We start from the raw sequence: 21,810 nt of genomic DNA on the forward strand, positions 1-21,810 counted from the left end.
ATATATATATATATATATTTTTTTAGATTCCATATATATGTGTTAGCATATGGTATTTGTTTTTCTCTTTCTGACTTACTTCACTCTGTATGACAGACTCTAGGTCCATCCACCTCACTACAAATAATTCAATTTTGTTTCTTTTTATGGCTGAGTAATATTCCATTGTATATATGTGCCACATCTTCTTTATACCTTTGTTTTAAAATTATTTTAAATTGTGGTAAAATATACAAAACAAAATTTACCATCTTCAACCATTTTAAAAATGAATAAACTTTGTTTTTTAGAGTGTTTCAGGTTCATAGCAAAACTGAGAGAAAGGTACAGAGATTTCTCACATACCCCTGTCCCCACACATGTACAATCTCTGCTATAGACATCCTGCTCCACAGTGGTATATTTGTTAGAATTGATGATCCCACACTGGTACATCATTATCACCCCAAATCTATAGTTTACCTTAGGGTTCACTCTTGGTGTTTTACATTCTATGGAATTTGACAAATGTATAATGACACATATCCCCCAGAGTGGTTTCGCAGCCCTAAAAATCCTCTGTGCTTCATATATTCATCTCTCCCTTTCCCCTAAGTCTTGGCAACCACTGATCTTTTTACTGTCTCCATAGTTTTGCCTTTTCCAGAATGTCGTATATTTGGAATCTTACAGTATGTTGCCTTTTTCAGATTGGCTTCTTTCACTTAGTAATATGCATTTATGGTTCTTACATGTCTTTCCAGGGCTGAATAGCTTATTTCTTTTTAGCAGTGAGTGATATTCCATTGTCTGTATATACCAGTTTATTTATCCATTTACTTACTAAAAGACATCTTGGTTGCTTTCAAGTTTTGACAGGTATGAACAAAGCTACCATAAATATCTGTGGGCAAGTTTTTGTGTGGACATAAGTTTTCAGCTCCTTTGGGTAAATACCAAGGAGTGCTATTGCTGGATCATATGGTAAGGATATGTTTAGTTTTTAAAATTAGTGTCTTCTTGTTTCAGTATGAAGAACTCTCTTTAACATTTCTTGTGAGGCCATTCTAGTGGTGATGGACTCTTAACTTTTGTTTAGGAAATTCTTTATCTCTCCTTCAATTCTGAAGGACAGCTTTGCTGGGTATGGTATCCTTAGGTGGAATTTTCTTTCTTTCAGTACTTTGAATATATTATCCCACTCCATTCAAGGTTTCTGCTGAAAAATCCACTGATAGTCTTATGGGAGTTCCCTTGTACATAACAAATTGTCTTTCTCTTGCTGCTTTTTAAGAGTTTCTCTTTGTCTTTAATTTTTGGCAGTTTAATTATAATGTGTCTCAGTGTAGTTCTCTTTAATTAATTAATTAATTAATTTATTGTTTTCTTTGGGCTTCCTAGATTAAGATGTCTATTTTTCTTTTCTTTTTTCACCAGGTGAGAGAAGATTTTAGTCATTATTTCTTTAAATAAGCTTTCTGCCCTCCACCCCCCACTCCTTCTCTTTCAGGGACTTCTATAATGTGGATACTGGTCTGCTTGATGGTGTCCCATAAATCCTTTAATCTGTCTTCACTCTTTTTCATTATTTTTTTTAATTTTAATTTTTTGCTCCTCTGATTGGATGAATTCTATTGCTCTGTCTTCATGTTTGCTGATCCTTTCTTTCACTTGATCTAGTCTGCTGTTGAACCCCTCTATTGAAAATTTCAGTTCAGTTATTGTATTCAGCTCTGTGATTTCTATTTTATACTCATTCTAACCTTTTTTAAGTGTACAGTTCAGTGGCATTAAGTACATTCACTTTGTTTTGTCATCACCATCATCCATCTCCAGAACATTTTTTTTTTTAATCTTCCCAGACTGAAACTCAGTACCCATTTAACACTAATTCCTCATTCTTCCCTTCCCCCAGCTCTTGGCAACCACCATTCTACTTTCTGTCTCCATGGATTTGACTACTCTAGTTTCCTCGTGTAAGTGGAGTTATGCAGTATTTTTCTTTGTGACTGACTTCTTTCACTTAGCGTAATTGCCCTCAATATTTATCCATGTTGTAACATGTGTCAGAATTTTCTCCTTTTATTCTGACACATGAATAGCATTCCATTGTGTGAAATACATATAGAAAAATATACATTTCATTTTGTTTATCCATTCATCTGTTGATGGATACTTAGGTTGCTTCTACCTTTTGGATATTATGAATAATGCTGCCATGAACATGTATGTACCTGTACTTGTTTGAATCCTTGCTTTTAATTCTTTTGGGTATATGTCCAGAAGTGGAGTTGCTGGGTCATATGGTGTTTCTATTTGTAATTTTTTAAGGAACTGTTACATTGTTTTCCATACTGGCTGTGCAATTTTACATTTCTACCAGCAGTGCACAAGCATTCCAGTTTCTCCACATTCTTCCTAATGCATGTTATTTTACTTTTATATTTTAATGATTATAGTCTTCCTAATGGTTATGACAGGTTATCTCATTGTGGCTTTGATTTGTATTCCCCTGATGGTTAGTGATGTTGAGCATCTTTTCATATGCTTATTGGCCATTTGTTTATCTTTTTTGGAGAAATGAGTATTCAAGTCCTTTGCCATTTTAAAGATTAGGTTGTTCATTTTGTTGAGTTAAAAGAGTTCCTTTTATATTCTGGATACTAGACCTTCAGACAAATGATTTGCAAATATTTTTTTTGATGCTGTAGGTTGTCTTCACTTTCTTGGGAGTGTCCTTTGACTCACAAAAGTTTTAAATTATGATGGAATCTAATTTTGTTGCTCATGGTTTTAGTGTCATATCTAAGAATCCATTGCCAAATCTAAGGTCATGTATATTTACTCCTATCTTTTCTTCTAAGAATTTTATTGTTTTAGCTCTTATGTTTATGTCATTGATCCATTTTGAGTTAATTTTCGTACATAATGTGAGGTAGGATTCCAACTTTATTTATTTGCATTCATTCTGGTTTCTTTTTATTAACTATATCCTGCCCCTGTTTATTCCTAATAATGCTTTTTTCCTCCTTTGAGTCTATTCGTGCTAATGTTAACATAGGTATGTCAGCTTCCCTTTGGTTAATATTTGCTGTGAACATATTTTTTCCCATCCTTTTATGTGGCAAAGCCCCCAGTGCTCACTAAGTATCAATCTTCTTGCCTACATTTCTGTGCCTTTTTTCATTTAGTTTGGGTCAATTTAAATACTATTGCTCATGGGGTTGAAAAGAAGTGATTTGCATCACTTTAGATCAAGGCAATTAAGAGCTGGTATTTCTCTTCTGTATTTCTTTTCTGATGCCAGATTTACCTTAGAAGCTATGAGCTGAGTTTATGGTGTTACCACTTGGAGGGAGCTTGGATCTCTGAGTTGCTATTTGAATGAGAGCCCCTGGTGACTCCCATCATATTTTGCATGAAAAACAAATAAACTTTTATTGTGTTAAGCCACCAAGATTTCAAGGTTTATTTATTGCCATTCCATAGCCTGGTCAGCCTAAGTTGACTAATATAGAAATTGGAGCTTTGAAATGGTGTGCTGCCATGATAAACTTAAAATATATGCCTTTGGCTTTGCTGCTGGTTATTGATGGGTATCAGGTGACAAGAAATGGAAACCACCTGGAAAAAATGGAAATCAATGATAAGAAGTGACAAAACATTTGGTAAAAACTGTGGGACAGACTACATTCTGTAGAAGTTAGATAACAGATTGTTAGTAGTGGAGGTTGGTTTCATTACCCAAGTTTGTCAAAGTGTTAAGAGAAAGAGATAATCTCAAGAAACAATTGACCAGTTTGCAAATCGAATTAATAGGGAATAAAGCCAGAAACTTGGGGCCTTTCAGGACTTTAAAGGGTGACCAACTCCAGATTTCAAATAGTAAGAAATGGAATTTAAAAAGGTTTGAGCAACAAAACCTCAGTAAAAACTCTCAGTTAGAGAAAATTGCAATCAAGGGTGTGGCCTTACATTATATTTTTCTAGACTGACTTATGGTTGCCATCACTTAGTTGAGAGAGAGAGAGAGATGAGAGAGGAGGGAAGGAGAAATAGGAGCTAGGCAAAGAAATTACAGGATGAGAGAAAATATTTGTAAATGATTTGTCTGAAAAGGGTCTAGTATCCAGAAAATAAAGGGCAAAGAAATAAAGCAGATTTGAAAATTATGACTTTAAAAAGTTTTATATGTGTTTTAATTGCATGGCAAAGTTACTGAAGACAACTAGATGAGAAACTTCTACATTTTTGATGGTAGTGTGCTGCCAAACTTCAAACTCAGATTATACAAGCTTTTGACTATTTGAGAATTAAAACAACTCTTGAGCCCTTTACTTCCAGGAAGTAAACTGGAAAAGCCATGCTGCTTTCAAGGAGAGTATATTTGTATTTAATGCTTTTATGATATTTTATGCTTTCTATTTACTATGCTTTTTATTTGATATCATTAGAAATCTTATTTCCTCTCTTACATGTTTTTCTAATTTTAATGTAACATGTATAATTGACTTACAGAGTCTACAATTAAGTAGTGTGTCTTCTAAAAAAGACAATGACCTTAGAAAGTTGTCAGACACTGCCTTTATCATCTTACATATTATTGTTATTTAGTATTTACTGCCACTTTTATGTATTGTTTCCCAAATGAGTCATCATCTTTATTGTTACTTGTTTACTCAGTCAGTGCTTGCTTAGATTTATCCACAAGTTTATAGCTTTATTTGCTTACCTTCTTTCTAGCACCCTACTCTTTCCTTCTTAGTATCCTTTTCATCAAGAGTTTGAGTGGTAAATCGTCTGTTTACTTGAAAATGTCTTTATGTCTCCCTCACTGTTGAATGACAATTTAGTTTGATAGCCAATTTCAGACTGACAGTTATTTTTCCAATAGCACTTTGAGAATGTTACTCCATTGCTATTTGGCCTCCATGTTATTAAAATTTTTTTTTAATTATGAGGATTTCAAATAAATGCAAAAATAGAAGAGTAAAGAACTCAGGTTCAACAATTATAAACTCGTGGTTAATTCTGTTTCTTTTTTACCTTCCCTACCACTTCCTCTATTCTCATATTATTTGAAGCAAATTATAGACATTATATCATTTCGTGTCTAAGCATTTCAATATATATTGCTAAATGGCCAAAAAATATAACCACAGTATCATGATCATGGCTTAGAAATTAACGATTTCTTCTATCACCCAATATTCAGTCTGTGTTCAAATTTTCAATTGTTTCATGAGTGTAATGAGTTTCCTTACAGTTTGTAATCACCTAGAAAATAATGTCCACGCATTGTTTGAATCAGCATACAAAAGATCTACTCATTGAATTGGCTCCTTCCCTACTCGATTTTATTTAGTCTATGGCTTTTAGTACCATGTTGATACTGATAACTCCAAATTTATATTTCTTCTCTTGCACTCTCTTAGGCAGCCTGTGAGATGGCTACCAATGTTTCCCACATCCTGGTAATCATGCCCTTGTGTAATCCCCTCCTCTTAAATGTGAGCTGTGTTTTATGGTTTGTTTCCAGTGAATAAAATGTGGTCAGGATGATGGGATGTCTCTGGTGAGATTAGGATACAGAAAGACTGTGTCTTTTGTCCTCGGTGCCCACTTTCAGTCTCTCTTTTTTGAGCCCTTGTTCTGAGGGAAGCAAGTTGTCATATTGTGAGTAGCCTTATGGAGAGGCCTGTGTGGCATGGAACTGAGCTTTCTCATTAACAGCCTGGAAAGACCCAACGCCTGCCAACAGCTAAGTGCATGAGCTTTGAAGTGGATCCTATGCTAGTCAAGCCTTGAAATGGTTGCAGCCCTGGCCTACACTTTGACTGCAGCTTTGTGAGAGACACTGAGCCAGAGGCATTCAGTTAAGCTGTGCCCAGATACCTGACCTAAGGACACTAGTGATTAATAAATGTTCACTATTTTAAGCTGCTAAATTTTGGGATAATTTGTTATGCAGCAATAGATAACTAACACAACATCCTTCAGCCTATTCTCAACATAAAGTTTTCTTGTTAAAATCTAAGTCAGCTCATGTCCGCCCTCTGCTGAAAATCTTGCAATGGTTTCTTATCTCACCAAGAATAAAAATTAAAGTGCTAACTCTGACCTGTAATGCCCTACAGGATCTCAGCAGCTTGTCTCCTCTCTGGCCTCAGCCCTTACTCTCTTCCTCACTGCTCATGCTACTCCAACAGCAGTAGCTCCCTTGCTGCTTTTCAAACATTTCAGGCAGTTCCTCCCAAAGACCTTTACACGTGATACTTTTTCTTCCTGGGATGGTCTGCCAAAGATATTCATTTGTTCCCCTCCTCACCTTCTTCAGTTCTTTGCCCAGATGCCATCTTCTCAGTGAGCCCTATTTAAAACTGAACTTCACCTTCATCAGCCTCTGTTCTAGCACATGATTCTAGGGGCTGGTGGGGCTGTTGTTCTGGTTTGAACTGGCTTAGGTAATCTGTGGCTCATCGGTGCTCTTTCCTGGATCTGTCATCAGCTCCTGAGTTGGTTGGCAGCTGGATGATCTAGATGGTCTCACGCACTGGTCTGTCTGTTGGACTGTGTTCAGCTAGGGTGCCTTGGCTCCCTTTCACATAGTCTCTCACCCTCCTGTAGGCTAGCTCAGGCTTGTTTACATGTGCCTTCATGGTTCCAAGGCAGTGAGAGGGCAAGCCACAGTGCGCAAGCACTTTTCAGGTTTGCTTCTGTTACATTTGCTATTGTCTAATTGACCCAAGTAAGTTACATGGCTAAGTCTAGAGTTAGTTCCTAAGAAGTATACCAATGGGAAAGAATACTTTCTATTGTATCTATCACATCTGATTTCTGTTTTAGAATTTTTCTAGAATCTCTCAACAATGATCACACTTCCATCGTTAGCTTATCTTCCAGAAAATTGTTTGAGACCTCTTAGCTGATGATAGCATCTTTCCTTTGTCTGTTTTTAGAGGGTTTTCACTGAGAGAAGAGATAAACATGTAGTGAGTCAGCCACCTTTAATCATAAATCATATTATGGATGTTAATCCTTTGGCTTTTATACTTTGTATTTTCTTCCAATCTTTCCTACATCTTTAAAGATTTTAAAAAGATTTCTATGTATGCAAATATGTTTATCTTTTCCTTTAAGACTTCTGGGCTTTGAATCTTAATCGATTTTGAATATATATGTATTTATGTACATATTATATAGAGAAACATATAAATAAATTTTATTTATTCTTTTTATATATATATACACACACATATGTATGAATCCAACTTAATTACTTTTCAAATGGATATTCAGTCTTCCTGCCACTATCCATTGACTATATTTCCCCCAGTGATTTGAAAGCCTACCTTTTCATATATCCTCTTTCATTAATTTTTTTTGATGATGCCTATTTCAGTTGATTTAATTATAGTAGTTTAGAGTTTTCCTATTGATTCTCTAAGTACTTTTAAGTAGATAGTTATATCATTTGCAAATAATGACATATTGTTTTTTCCTTTCTAACATTTATGCCCTTCTTGTTACCATTTTATCATATTAACTAGGGCATTCAGAACATTTTTGAAAATGGCAGTGATAATAGACTTTGTTACCTAGTTTTATTTGAATTTCTCTGTAGTATTCCATAATTTACCATTTTTAATGTTTGCTTTTTGATACTTTTTCTAGTTAAGGCAGTTTCCTTCTATTTCTAGCTTACGTCCCTCTAATTATCTTTGTCAGAAAATTTTGGTCAATTTCTTTTTTTTTTTTTTTTTTTTTTGAGCATGTGAACTTTAGAATCATCTTACGTTGTTTCAAAATACTCCTGTAGACTTTTCCATTGGATTTCATAAAATTTATAAATTAATTTAAAGAAAATTGCTATCTTTATAGTCCGAGAACTGGATATAGCTTTCAATTTATTTGACTTTTTTTATGAACCATTTTAGAATTTAAAGGTTTTTTAAAATTTAAATTATATATATTCCTTTAGGAATTTATTTACGTGGGTATTTTACACTTTTTGTTGTTATTGTAAATGGTTATTTTCTAACTATTTTATTTGTGTATAGGGAAATGATTGGTTTATATATTAATTTTGTTTCTAGTCACATTACTAAATCCTCTTTTTAAAATAATAGTTATGATGATTCTTTTGGGTTTTCCAGATATATAATATCACATACAAAAGAATGTTAGGATCACAAGATCTTAGAAAGTACCAAAGAGACAGGTTTAGATGCTACATAGATTCTACAATGTGGCTAGGGTCACAACGCAGGGAAGAATATCTAGTGATACCGTGGGAACTATACCGGAAGAGTATTCTATTGAAAATACCACTATGGTGTTTGGGCTAGGCAGCAGAATGTCTGTCCCAGCAGTCCAAAAGGACCAGATAATTCTATTACTACAAATGTCAGACGGACCAGGTATTCACACGTGGCTGCCATCTGACAATGCTCACTTCTGCAACTAAGTCTTTTTTGGGTGTATGAATAGCAGGAACTAGTAACATGCCAGCACCTTAATTGCAGTGGAGTCTGGTATAGAGTTGTTAGGTTTCCAATGTCTAATAACACAGGGAGACAAGGTAGAAATAGTTTGAATGATTGAACCTCTCTGCAGTATCCCACAGTCCACCTCTAGATGGGCTACTTAACATCCATATTCACCCTTCTTAAGGTTGGTAACATTCTTAAACTTTCAAGAAACAACATAATAACTTGCTTCTGCCTCATTTAATGTAATCAGTTCTTATACAGGAAAACTAGACATGTAAGTGTACCATGTGAAATTCTAGTTATGGGGAGAATTTACTTCGCTATATTCTCTTTTAGGGCCAACTATCTATGAGTTTTTAAGATTATACCTGTGGACTTACTTTTGTGTACTATTGGCATATCATACATCTACTTTCCCTCCTTCAGTTAGCTGGTCATAGGATACCATAAATGTAGGTTTTAAGAAATAATGGAAATGTGATAGGAGTAGGCCTACTGGAGTATTAATCACCTGGTTATGCAACTTAAAGCTTTTAGGACCTGTTCAAACCCAACCATATATATATATATAACACTTCCATTTGATTAGTACTCCTGCAAATGCCTGATGATGTCAGTCTGTGAAGAGTGGTTCAGGTTGCAAGATCATATAGTCTGAAGATCACATGGTCTGAATTTTAGCCTCTATCAGAGCCCAGTAGTGAGCTACAGGCTTTCATAAAAGAAATATACTTACATACTATATTAGATTCCTGTGGCTGCCATAACAAAGTGCCACAAACTGGTTGGCTTAAAACAACAGAATTTTTTTCCCCATCTGGTTCTGGAGGCCAGAAGTCCAAAATCAGGGTATTGGCAGTGTTGATTACTTTTGGAGGCTCTGAGGGAGAATCTGTTCCATGCTTCTCTCCTAGCTTCTGATGGCTGCCAGCAATCCTGTGCGTTCCTTGGCTTGGAGACATGTTACTCCAGTCTCTGCCTCTATCTTTATATTGCTGTCTCCTCTGTGTGTCTTTTCCCCTGCTCTTACTTATAGGATATTAGTCATTGGATTTAGGTTCCACTCTAATCTGGAATGGTCTCATCTTGAGATCCTTAACTTAATTACACCTTGCAAAGACCCTTTTTTCTTTGCAAGGTTGTAAGGTTATAGCCACAGGTTCTGAGTGGACGTATGTTTTGGGGCACCATCATTAAATCCACAGCATATACCAATGAGGGCACGTCTTTGCTTACAAACCTCAGGAGCCTCTGCTGTGATTCTCCTAGAGGGGCTAAACACAGGCTCTGTCACAGACCCTAAGTGTAATATAGTTTCTACTGGTCATAAAGGAAAAACAGTAGAGCTCCTTGCACAGTAGACTCAGGTAGCTGAGGAGTCTAGTACTCTGGCATCTTACAAATCTGGCAGCCTATGGTTTGTTCAGTAAAAATGGTCAAAGCAGCATAGCTACATATGATATATATTGCCTCCAAAATCCAAAATGGTCTACCAAGTGTTCTGCCTCTTACCATTTATTATGGAGGATATTTTCAAGTGTGGTTTAGACCACTAGACCATTATAGGTGGATTTGTGTGTGTGTGTGTGTGTGTGTGTGTGCGTGTGTGTTAAGACTCTGGCACACCTGCTTCTTCAAGGCATCTAATGTACCTGCTACTTCAGGTCTTTCTCTTAGATGATATGTTAGTTTCCTATTGTTGCTGTAACAAGTTATCACAAACTTAATAGCTTAAACAACACAAATTTATTATCTTACAGTTCTGTAAAATGGGTCTCATTGGGTAAAATCAAGGTGTTAGCAGTGCCCTGTTCCTTCTAGAAGCTGCAGCAATCTGTTTCCTTGTCTTTTCCAGATTCTAATGGCTGTTTGCATTTTTTTGGCTCATGGCCCCTTTCCTCCATCTTCAAACTCAGTGGTATTGGGCTGAGTTCTTTCCACATGGCTATCTCTCTGGTTCTCTTTTCTGGCTCTTTCTTCTACTGTTCAGAACCCTTGTGATTAAATTAAGACCACAGTTAACCCAGGATAATTTTCATATTTTAAGGTCAGTTGATTAGCAACCTTAATTCTGTTTTGCCATGTAACCTAACTGGTTCTGGGGATTAGGACATGGGCATCTTTGGGGGCATTATTCTATCTACCACAGACAGTGAGATTTTTAGGGTCCAGGTAGAAGACAAACCAGATGATAAAGATCTGAGGCATCTGAGGCAATATGATTGGTGAAGGTATACTGTCATCACTACTAAGCAAAGATGGAAACTTGCTCCTGGAATATCCTGCTTATTGGGATAGAGAAACCACACCTTTTTCTATCAATGGCTACATACAGGTGCCAATGCCTGTGTTGATTTGGTTCAGTAAAGAGACCATATTTGGAACAATATTTGTTATTGCAATCATAACCTGATTATACCTAAGACAACTCATTGTCATTCTCTATTGTTTATCTATCATTTGCACAGATCAAACAAGTAAAATAACAGAAATCATTGCCCTTGTATATACTTTCTTGGTATAGAAGGATTTTTGGTTTAATGTTTTGGTGATGGTGCAGGCGATATTCAGAGGTTTCCATTTGGCCCTCCCTACCATAACAATCCTCATTCTATGGGTCAGGGAGACAGATGGGCATTCCACAAGTTACTGATTATATCTATTTTGACACACTGTTCCATAATTGGGCAGATTATGATAGGATGAACTTGTAGACCCACGAGTGTGTTCATGGATGTGAACCTAATAACTTCCATTCATCACCTGACTTCTCCTCCTAATCATATATCTTTTCCTGAAGTGGACCACAGTCTTATTTCAGGTACTCAGAAATCATCATTAGGGGACTTCTTCAGTGGTCCAGTGGTAAAGAATCCACCTTCCAATGCAGTGGACGTGGGTTCGATCACTGGTTGGGGAACTAAGATCCTACATGCCGTGGGGCAACTGAGCCCATGAGCCACAACTACTGAGCCCGCACGCCTCAACTAGAGAGCCCACGTGCCGTAAACTACAGAGCCCGTGCACTCTGGAGCCCGAGCGCCACAACTAGAGATAGAAAATCCACATGCCACAACTAGAGAGAAGCCCACACGCTGCAACTAAGAGCCCGAGCGTCACAATGAAAGATCCTGCATGCCACAATGAAGATCCCACATGCCGCAACCAGACGCAGCCAAAAAAAAAAAAAAAAAAAAAATTATTAGTTTAAAACCAGTGTTTAATATTCCACCAAAGTTCCGAGTAATTGGGTTTTGATTTTGTGTATCCAATCTGAGAATTTTTCTTTTTTTTTTTTTGATAACAGAAAGATAGCTTATTAATGTATACAGCATGCATCATGGGAGAAACTTAAACCAAAAGTAACTCAAAATGGCAGCTTTGAGTTCCAGCTTATCTTCAACAAAAAACATTAAATTTGTAGAGAAGTGACAGACATAGGAAGCAGTTTTAGGCTTCTAAGGGCAGCAAACTGGGAAGGTAAATATATGGGTGAAAACTAATGAGGTAAAGTTTTTTCGTAGATTCCTCTGGTCCCGCCTCTGGGCTGATAAGAGTCTGTCTCCAGTATGAGAGCTTTTCTTTAGGTTGGTCACTTCATCCTACTCACATTTACTGATATGACTGAGATATTTAATCTTAGTGCTTCTTATTTATATCATACTTTTCTGATTTCATGCTTTTCTTTTTTGGTAAATGTTTTCAACATAAAAATATGTGACTTTTTCATTTATTTTCTGGATGCCTTGTGTTTGCTTTTTTTTTCTTAATTTGGAATATTTATAATCTGTTTTATATAATAGATTTAATTTTTTATTTAGGTAGTAACTAGTGATTCCTCACTGTGAGTGTAAGGAAATTTATTTCTTACTACTTCTTTCCACCTCGTGCTCTCCTCTTTATTATATGACTATAGCTTTAAAAAAATCTTAGTTCTTTTATACCATTAAACAATATGTTTCTACTTTTACCACTTGATTTTCAGCTTTTTAACATTTTTTGGAACCACACTGCAATAAATTTAAGGAAAACAGTATTCACATATGGTATTTCTCTTCTTCTGCTAACCTTCCTGACATTATTGAATATGTTGTTATGTCCTTATCATCATAGTTTATAACACTTGCATCCTATTAAATAGTGATGATTCCCACCATTGTTTTGGCCTTTATACTATATTTAAGTTTATTTTAATGCTCACAGCTAGGCCTTTTACCTCAACTCTATTGATGCCTTTATTGGGAGAAGTTTGCCTGCCTTTTGTTACAGGCACTTGTGAACTATTTTCCTTGATTTTTTGCTTGTAAATAGCTGTCCCTTGCCTGTATATTTGAATGACAGTTTTGCTGGGTATAAAATTCTTGGGTCCACACTTTCTTTTCCTGAATATTTTTTTAAAGACATAGTTCTTCAGTTTTTTAACATTGAATAATGTTTTTAAAGAATCTCAAGCCAACCTGCTTTTCTCTTCTTATGCCCAATATGATTTTCTCTTTTCCTTTTTGCTCGTATGCCCATAGGATTCTTTCTTTACCTTAGACATCCAATAACTTTAGTAGAATATGTCTCAGTTTTAATTAATTGTTATCAGTTATTCCTGAAATGCAGTGTACTTTCTATTGTTTCAAATCTTTTATTTCAGGAAAGTCTTCTTCAAGTATATATTTGATTATTTTTTAATTCATTTCTTCGCTTTTCTTCAGGAACAGCACATTTTGTGTAAGTTGAATACCTCTCCGTGCCCCCTTTTAGTCTTTCATAGCTATCTTATCTGTTTTTAAACAAAGTGTTCTCAAGATTTTTATAGGAGTACACAGTGATGACTCATATTTGCATAAGCAAGTCTTATAAAAGAACCTGAACAAATGTTTAGTCAAGTTTAAAACACAGTTATTAACTGTTTTTTTTTCTTTCTTCAGGTTTTCAAAATTCATTTCTACAAATTATATTTCCAGAGAAAATCCAAGCAAATACAAGTGATAATTCAAAAGTAGAAAATGTAAGAGATTTTCCATAATGTTGTTATATGAAATTTCTTATTTTTATTACATAGCAGTGAAATACATCAATTCCATTATAGTATGAATATAACTAACCAATATTACTACTGATAAGGAATTTAAAGTTTTGATGGTAAAAGCAAACATATAAATCAGAATGTTCTAATTTGTCTAACGTTTGTCATTTCCTCATGGTAAAACCATTTTTTAAAGTTCAAAGAGAGAATATAATGTAAAAGAATTAGGGTCTTATCTGAATGGTATCTAGATGATTCAAATGAAGAGAATAATTTTCTCCAAAATGGTTAAGGAGAATCTGTTTTAACTAAAACCTGCTTCCTTAATCTCTACCCTTGTACCTACCAGTTTTCAGAGAGTATAAACGCTTTTTTCTATTATTTTTGTTAGAAAGGGCAATATTTCATCTTATTCATTGATTTATTTAACAGATATTTCTCTGGACTTGTGTGCATAACTACATGCTAAGAGCCTTAGGAGATAAAAAAAGAAATACAAAAAAGGAAGCCTTGCTTATAAGTGGCCAATCTTTTGATAACACTTTATTTTTACCAGTTTTAATGAAGTATAATTTATACACCACAGAATTCACCCATTGTAAGTGTACAACTCAATGATCATTAGTACATTAATAGAATTATGTAAACGTTACCACAGTCCAGTTTTAGAACATTTTGATTGCCTTAAGTTCCTTCCTGCCTATGTGCAGTTTCTCTCTGCTTCCATCCCCAGCCCTTGGCAACTGATGATCTGTTTTGTGTTTCTATAATTTTGCGTTTTCTAGAAATTTCATAAAAATGAAATATGTGCTATGTAGGACTTTGCATTGAGCTTCTTTCACTTAAGATTATCCATTTTGAAACATTTATCAATATTTCATAAATTTTTTATTTCTTAATAGATGTGGATAACACATTTTGTTTATCCATTTACCAGTTAAATTCAAGATTGTTTTCAGATATTGACTATTTTGAGTCATTCTGCTATGAATATTTATGTATAGACATATAGTTTTCTTTCTCTTGGGTAGATTCTTAGAAGTGAAATTACTGTGTCGTATGGTAGGTTTATGCTTATCATAGTAATAAACTGCCAAACTATTTTCCATAGTGACTTATTAGTTTACAATTCCCATCAGCAATATATGATGATTCAGTTTTTCCACATACTTGTCAACACCTGATGTTGCCTGTTTTGATTAAATTTATTCTAACGGGTGTGTACTGATATCTCATTGTAGCTTATATTTGCATTTCTCTAATGAAAAATGCTGTAGAGCATCTTTCATGACCTACTAGCTATCTAAATACCTTTTTGGTGAAATGTGTATTAAATTATTTGCCCATTTTAATTTTTTAACCTATTATTATTTTTAACATATTTATTGGGCTATAATTAGTATATAATATTATATTAGTTTCAGGTGTACTATGCAGTGATTCAGCATTTTTTTACCAGCATTTTCAGATTACCACAATAAGTCTGGTTACCATCTGTCACCCTACAAAATTGGTATACAATTATAATTATTTTTTAAAATTTATTCATCCAGGTATATATGTATGTATTTATTTACTGAAGTATAGTTGTTTTACAATATTGTATTAGTTTCAGATGTACAGCATAGTGATTCAGTATTTTTACAGATTGTCCTCCATTATAGGTTATTACAAGATAATGGCTATAATTTCCTATGCTATACAGTATATCCTGTTGCTTATCTATTTTATACATAGGAGTTTGTATCTGTTAATCCCATATCCCTAATTTGTCCCTACCTGTTTCCCTCTCCCCTAGGTAACCACAAGTTTGTTTTCTATATCTGTGAGTCTATTTCTGTTTTGCATATACATTCGTTTGTATTTTTTAGATTCCACATATAAGTGATATCATAAGTATTTGTCTCTCTCTGACTTATTTCATAAGCATAATATTCTCTAGCTTCATCCTTATGGCTGCAAATGGCAGAATTTCATTCTTTTTTATGGCTGAGTTATATTCCATTGTATATATATATATATATATATATATACTACATCTTCTTAATCCAGTCATCTGTTGATGGGCACTTGGGTTGCTTCCACGTCTTGGCTATTGTAAATGGTGCTGCTATGAACATTGGGGTGCATGTATCCTTTCAAATTAGTGTTTTGTTTTTCCCAGATGTATACCTGAAGTGGAACTGCTGGATCATACAGTAGTTCTATTTTTAGTTTTTTGAGGAACCTCCAACTGTGTTCCAGAGTGTCTGCACCAATTTACATTCCCACCAACAGTATACAAGTATTCCCTTTTCTCCACATCCTTGCCAACATTTATTATTTGCAGACTTTTTGATGATAGCCATTCTGACAAGAGTGAGGTGATATCTCATTTTTGTTTGTTACAGTATTATTGACTATATTCCCTATGTGTACCTTACATCTCCTGATTGATTGATTGACTGATTTTTAAATTGCAGTATAGTTGATTTATCATGTATTAGTTTCAGGTGTACAAGGTAGTGATTCAATATTTTTATAGATTATACTCCATTTAAAGTTATTACAAAATAATGGCCACATATCCCTGTGTTGTACAATATAACCTTGTTGCTTACTTATTTTATGCATAGTAATTTGTACTTTTTAATTCCATACCCTTATCCGGCCCCTCCCCACTTCCTTCTCCCCACTGGTAACCACTAATTTGTTTTCTATATCTGTGAGTCTGTTTCTGTTTGTATACATGGTACAGTCACCATGGAATACAGTTGGAGATTCCTCAGAAAAACTGAAAATAGAACTACCATATAATTAAGCAATTCCACTTCTGTATACATATCCAAAAAAAACCCTGAAAACACTAATTCGAAAAGTTACATGCATCCCAATATTCTTAGCAGCATTATTTACAATAGCCAAGATATGGAAGCAACCTAAGTGTCCATCAACAGATGAAGGGATAAAAATACATACACACACACATCCTATACATACAATGGAATATTATTCAACCATAAAAAAGAATGAAGTTCTGACATTTGCAACAAAGCAGATGGACTTAGAGGGTATTATGCTTAGAGAAATAAGTCAGTAAGGTAAAGACAAATTCTCTGTGTTATCACTTATATGTGGAATATAAAAAATAAAATGAATGTCTGTAACATTGAGTGTATAACAATGATATCTCATTGTGGTTTTGAGTTGCATTTTTCTGATGATTAGTGATGTTGAACATTTTTTCATGTGCCTATTGGCCATCTGCAGGCCATTTTTGGAAAATGTCTGTTCAGGTCTTCTGCCTGTTTTTTGATTGGGTTGTTTGGGTTTTTTTGCTGTTGAGTTGTATGAGCTGTTTATATATGTTGGATATTAATCCCTTATCACATGTATCATTTGCAAATATTTTCTCCCATTTACTAGTTGTTTTTTCATTTTGTTGATGGTTTCCATTGCTGTGCAAAAGCTTTTAAGTTTAATTAGGGTCCATTTGTTTATTTTTGCTTTTGTTTTTTTTGCCTTAGGAGACAGATTTGAAAAATATTGCTCTAATTTATGTCAAAGAGTGTTCTGCCTATGTTCTCTTCTAAAAGTTTTATGGTTTCCGGTCTTACATTGAGGTCTTTAATCCATTTTGAGTTTACTTTTCTGTATGGTGTAAGGAAATATTCTAATTTCATTCTTTTACATGTAGCTGTCCAGTTTTCCCAACACCACTTATTGAAGAGACTGTCTTTTCTCCATTGTTTCTTGCCCCCTTTGTTGTAATTAACTGTAAGTTCATGGGTTTATTTCTGGGCTGCTCTCACGCATTGATCTATGTGTCTGTTTTTGTGCCAGTACCATGCTGTTTTGATTAATGTAGCTTTGCAGTACAGCTTGAAGTCAGGGAGCATGATACTTTCCGCTCTGTTCATCTTTCTCAAGATTGCTTTGGCTATTCAGTGTCTTTTGTGGTTCCATATAAATTTTAGGATTATTTGTTCTAGTTCTGTGAAAAATGTCGTGGGTATTTTGATAGGGATTGCATTAAATCTCTGGATTAGTTTGAGTAGTATGGATATTTTAACAATATTAATTCTTCTAATCCAAGAACACAGGATAACTTTCCATTTCTTCATATCGTCTTCAGTTTCCTTCAACAATCTTTTATAATTTTCAGAGTATTTTCACCTCCTTGGTTACATTTATTCTTAGGTATTTTATTCTTTGTGATGCAATTTTAAACACAATTGTTTTCTTGCTTTCTCTTTATGATAGTTTATTATTAATGTGTAGAAAAGCAGTAGATTTCTGTATGTTAATTTTGTGTCCTGCAACTTTACTGAATTCATTTATTAGTTCTAATAGTTTTTTGGTGGAGACTTAAAGGTTTTCTTTATATAGTATCATATCATCTGCAAATAGTGACAGTTTTACTTCTTCCCTTCCAATCTGGATGCCTTTTATTTCTTTGTCTTGTCTGACTGTTGTGGCTAGGACTTCCAATACTGTGTTGAATAGGAGTGGTGAGAGTGGGCATTCTTGTCCAGTTCCTGATTATAGAGGAAAGGCTTTCTGCTTTTCACCATTGAGTAGATGTAAGATGTGGGTTTGTCATAAATGGCCTTTATTATGTTGAGATATGTTCTCTCTATGTCAACTTTGCTGAGAGTTTTTATCATGAGTAGATGTTGAATTTTGTCAGATGAATTTTATGCATTAATTGAGGAGAATATGTGATTTTTATGCTTCCTTTTGTTAACGTGGTGTATCAGATGGATTGATTTTCAAATATTGAACCATCCTTGCATTCCTGGACTAAATCTTACTTGATCATGGTGTTTGATCCTTTCTGTATATTGTGTTTGGTTTGTTTGTGTTTTGTTGAGGATTTTTGCATCTATATTCATCAGCGGTATTGGGGTGTAATTTTCTTTTTTGTAGTGTCTTTGGTTTTGGTATCAGGGTGATGATGCTCTTGTAGAATTAATTCGTGAGTGTTCCATCCTTTTCAATTTTTTGGAATAGTTTGAGAAGGATAGGTATTAACTCTTCTCTGTATGTTTGGTAGAATTCCCCTGTGAAGCCATCTGGTCCTGGAGTTTTGCTTGCTGAAAGTTTTTTAAAATTACAAATCCAATTTCACCAATAGTGATCTGTCTGTTCACATTGTCTATTTCTTCCTGACTCAGTCTCGGAAACTTGTATGTTTCTAGAAATTTGTCCATTTCTTCTAGGTTGTTGAGTTTGTTGGCATATAACTGTAGTATTCTCTCTCTCTTATGATTTTTTGTATCTCTGTGATATTGGTTGTTATTTCACCTCTTTCATGCCTGATTTTGTTTATTTGGGTCTCCTCTTGTTTTCTTGATGAGCCTGGCTAAAAGTTCATCAATTTTTTATCTTTACAAACACCAGCTCTTGGTTCCTTGATCCTTTCATTTTTTTAAAATCTCTATTTATTCCCTCTATGATCTTTATTATTTCATTCCTTCTGCTAACTTTGGTCTTTATTTGTCCTTCTTTTTCTAATTCCTTTAGATGGTAGGTTAGGTTGTTTGTTTTTCATATTTTTTGAGGTCAGCCTGTATTTCTATAAACTTCCTTTTTAGAACTGCTTTTGCCACATCCCATAGATTTTGGAAAGTTGTGTTTTTACTTTCATTTGTATTGAGGTATTTTCTGATTTCTCTTTGATTTTTTCATTGACCCATTGGTTTTTTAGTAGCATATTTAGTCTCCATGCGTTTGTGCTTTTCTCATTTTTCTTCCTGTAATTGATTTCTAATTTCATAACGTTGTGGTCAGAAAAAATGCTTGATACAATTTTTATCCTTAAATTGTTGAAATTTGTTTTATGGCCTAGTGTGTGATCTGTCCTGGAGAACATTCCATCTGTGCTTGAAAAGAATGTGTATTCTGATGATTTTGGATAGAATGTCCTGTAAATATCTATTAAGTCCAACTGGTTATTATGCCATTTAAGGCCACTGTTCCCTTATTTTTTCTGTCTGGATGATCTGTTCATTGATGTAAGTGAGGTGTTAAAGTCCCCTACTATTATTATATTGTTGTTAATTTCTCCCTTTATGTCTGTTAATGTTTGCTTTGTATATTTATATAAATATAAAATAATAAAATATATAAAATTTATGTAAAAAACATGCACCCAATACAGGTATTAGGTGCATATATGTTAATCAGTGTAATATCCTCTTCTTGTATTGATCCCTTTGTCATTATATAATGCCCTTCTTTGTCTTTTGTTTTAGACTTTGTTTTAAAGTCTATTTTGTCTGATACGAGAATTGCTACCCCCCACTTTCTTGTTGTCACTATGTGCATGAAATATCTATTTCCATCTCTTCACTTTCAGTCTGTGTGTGTCTTTAGCTCTGAAGCAGTTCTCTTGTAAGCAGCATATAGATGGGTCTTGTTTTTTTAATATAGTTAGCCACCTTATGTCTTTTGGTTGGACCATTTAATCCATTGACATTTAAAGTAATTATTGGTAGATATGTACTTATTGCCCTTTTGTTACTTGTTTTCTGGTTGTTTTTGTAGTTGTTCTCTGTATTTCTTCTTTTTTTTGTTTCTTCCCTTGTGGTTTGATGATTTTCTTTAGTGTTATGTTTGTGTTCCTTTTGCTGTAGTTTTTGTGTATCTATTGTAGGTTTTTGATTTGTTGTGACCATGGGGTTCATACATGTTGACCTATAACTCTATCTACTTTTTTTAAACAGGTAGTCCTTTAAGTTCAAACACATTCTTTTTTTTTAAAAATTAATTAATTAATTAATTAATTTATTTTTGGCTGTGTTGGGTCTTCATTTCTGTGCGAGGGCTTTCTCTAGTTGCGGCGAGCGGGGGCCACTCTTCATCGCGGTGCGTGGGCCTCTCACTGTCGCGGCCTCTCTTATTGTGGACCACAGGCTCCAGACGCGCAGGCTCAGTAGTTGTGGCTCACGGGCCCAGTTGCTCCGCAGCATGTGGGATCTTCCCAGACCAGGGCTCGAACCCGCGTCCCCTGCATTGGCAGGCAGATTCTCAACCACTGTGCCACCAGGGAAGCCCTCAAACACATTCTTAAAGAGCTACATTTTTTACTCCCCTCCCCCACATTTTTTATTATTGTTGTCATATTTTACATCTTCATGTTTATCCATTACTGATTATTGTAGTTATGTTTGATTTTACAGTTTTTTGTCTTTCAGTCTTCATGCTGGTTTATTTAAGTTGTTGATCCTCAGCCTTTACTGTATATTTGCCTTTACTAGTGGGATTTTTCCTTTCCTGTAGATTCTTACTTCTTATTACAGCCTTTCTTTTTCACTTAGAGAAGACCCTTTAACATTTCTCTTATGGTATGTTTAATATTGATGAGCTCTTTTAATTTTTGCTAGTCTAAGAAGTTCTATATCTCTCCTCCAATTCTAAATGATAATTTTGCTCCGTAGAGTATCCTAGTTTGCAGGTTTTCCTTTTCAGGACTTTGAATATATCATGCCACTCCCTTTTGGCCCACAAGGTTTCCACAGAATAATCAGCTGATAGCCTTATGGGAGTTCCCTTGTGTATGATTCTACCTTTCTCTCTCTTTTTTTTTATTAGTTATGTATTTTATACATATTAGTGTGTATATATCAATCCCAGTCTCCCAATTATCTTTCTCTTGCTGCCTTTCAAATTCTCCTTTTATCTTAACCTTTTGCCACTTTAATTATCATATATGTCTTGATGTAGTCTCTTTGGGTTCATCTTGTTTGGGGTCCTCTGTGCTTCCTGCACCCGAATTTCTGTTTCTTTTTCAGGTTTGGGAACTTTTCAGCTATAATATTCAACCCCCAGTCCCTGGCCAGAATCCCTTTATAATTTCAGTTTGGGTCGTTTGTTCCCTGGCTCTTGAGATACTACTGCAAGAGTTAGTAACCTTCTCTGGAGAATTGCCTTTCAGTTATTGAGCTGCCTGGGAGCTACTCGACCCCGTCCCCCAGGGTAACCCTTCAGCCAATGCCTAATTGTTACATGGGTCTAAAAACCCAGCTCCATTGTCTGAGGTGGGAAAGACTCTGAGGCACAATTTTTTTTTTTTTATTGGAGTATAATTGCTTTACAATGGTGTGTTAGTTTCCGCTTTATAACAGAGTGAATCAGTTATACATATACATATATTCCCATATCTCTTCCCTCTTGCATGAGGCACAATATTTACTCTAGAGTTCCCCCGAAGTATCAGGCTAAGGCTAGAATTTACCTGAACTGATATCTTCTTTAGCTTTATCTTCCTCCCTATTTTGCTTCTCTTACTTCCTTGCAGGTTCCTCCAGAGAGTGCTCCCTAAATAAAGCACTGACAAAA

At 34.8% G+C, this 21,810-nt stretch overlaps 1 protein-coding gene across 1 annotated transcript in view; it reads left to right on the forward strand.

Annotated features, from left to right (window-relative positions):
• The window catches only part of ADAM32 (ADAM metallopeptidase domain 32), a 209,319-nt gene that overhangs the window by 5,182 nt on the left and 182,327 nt on the right, over window positions 1-21,810 (forward strand). Inside the window, 1 exon segment of the mRNA XM_082444199.1 lies at window positions 13,391-13,470. Coding sequence (XP_082300325.1) covers window positions 13,391-13,470 — 80 coding nt within the window.

Source organism: Balaenoptera physalus (genome assembly GCF_965194825.1).
Source record: "Balaenoptera physalus genome assembly, chromosome: 21".
Taxonomy (NCBI): Eukaryota; Metazoa; Chordata; class Mammalia; order Artiodactyla; family Balaenopteridae; genus Balaenoptera; species Balaenoptera physalus.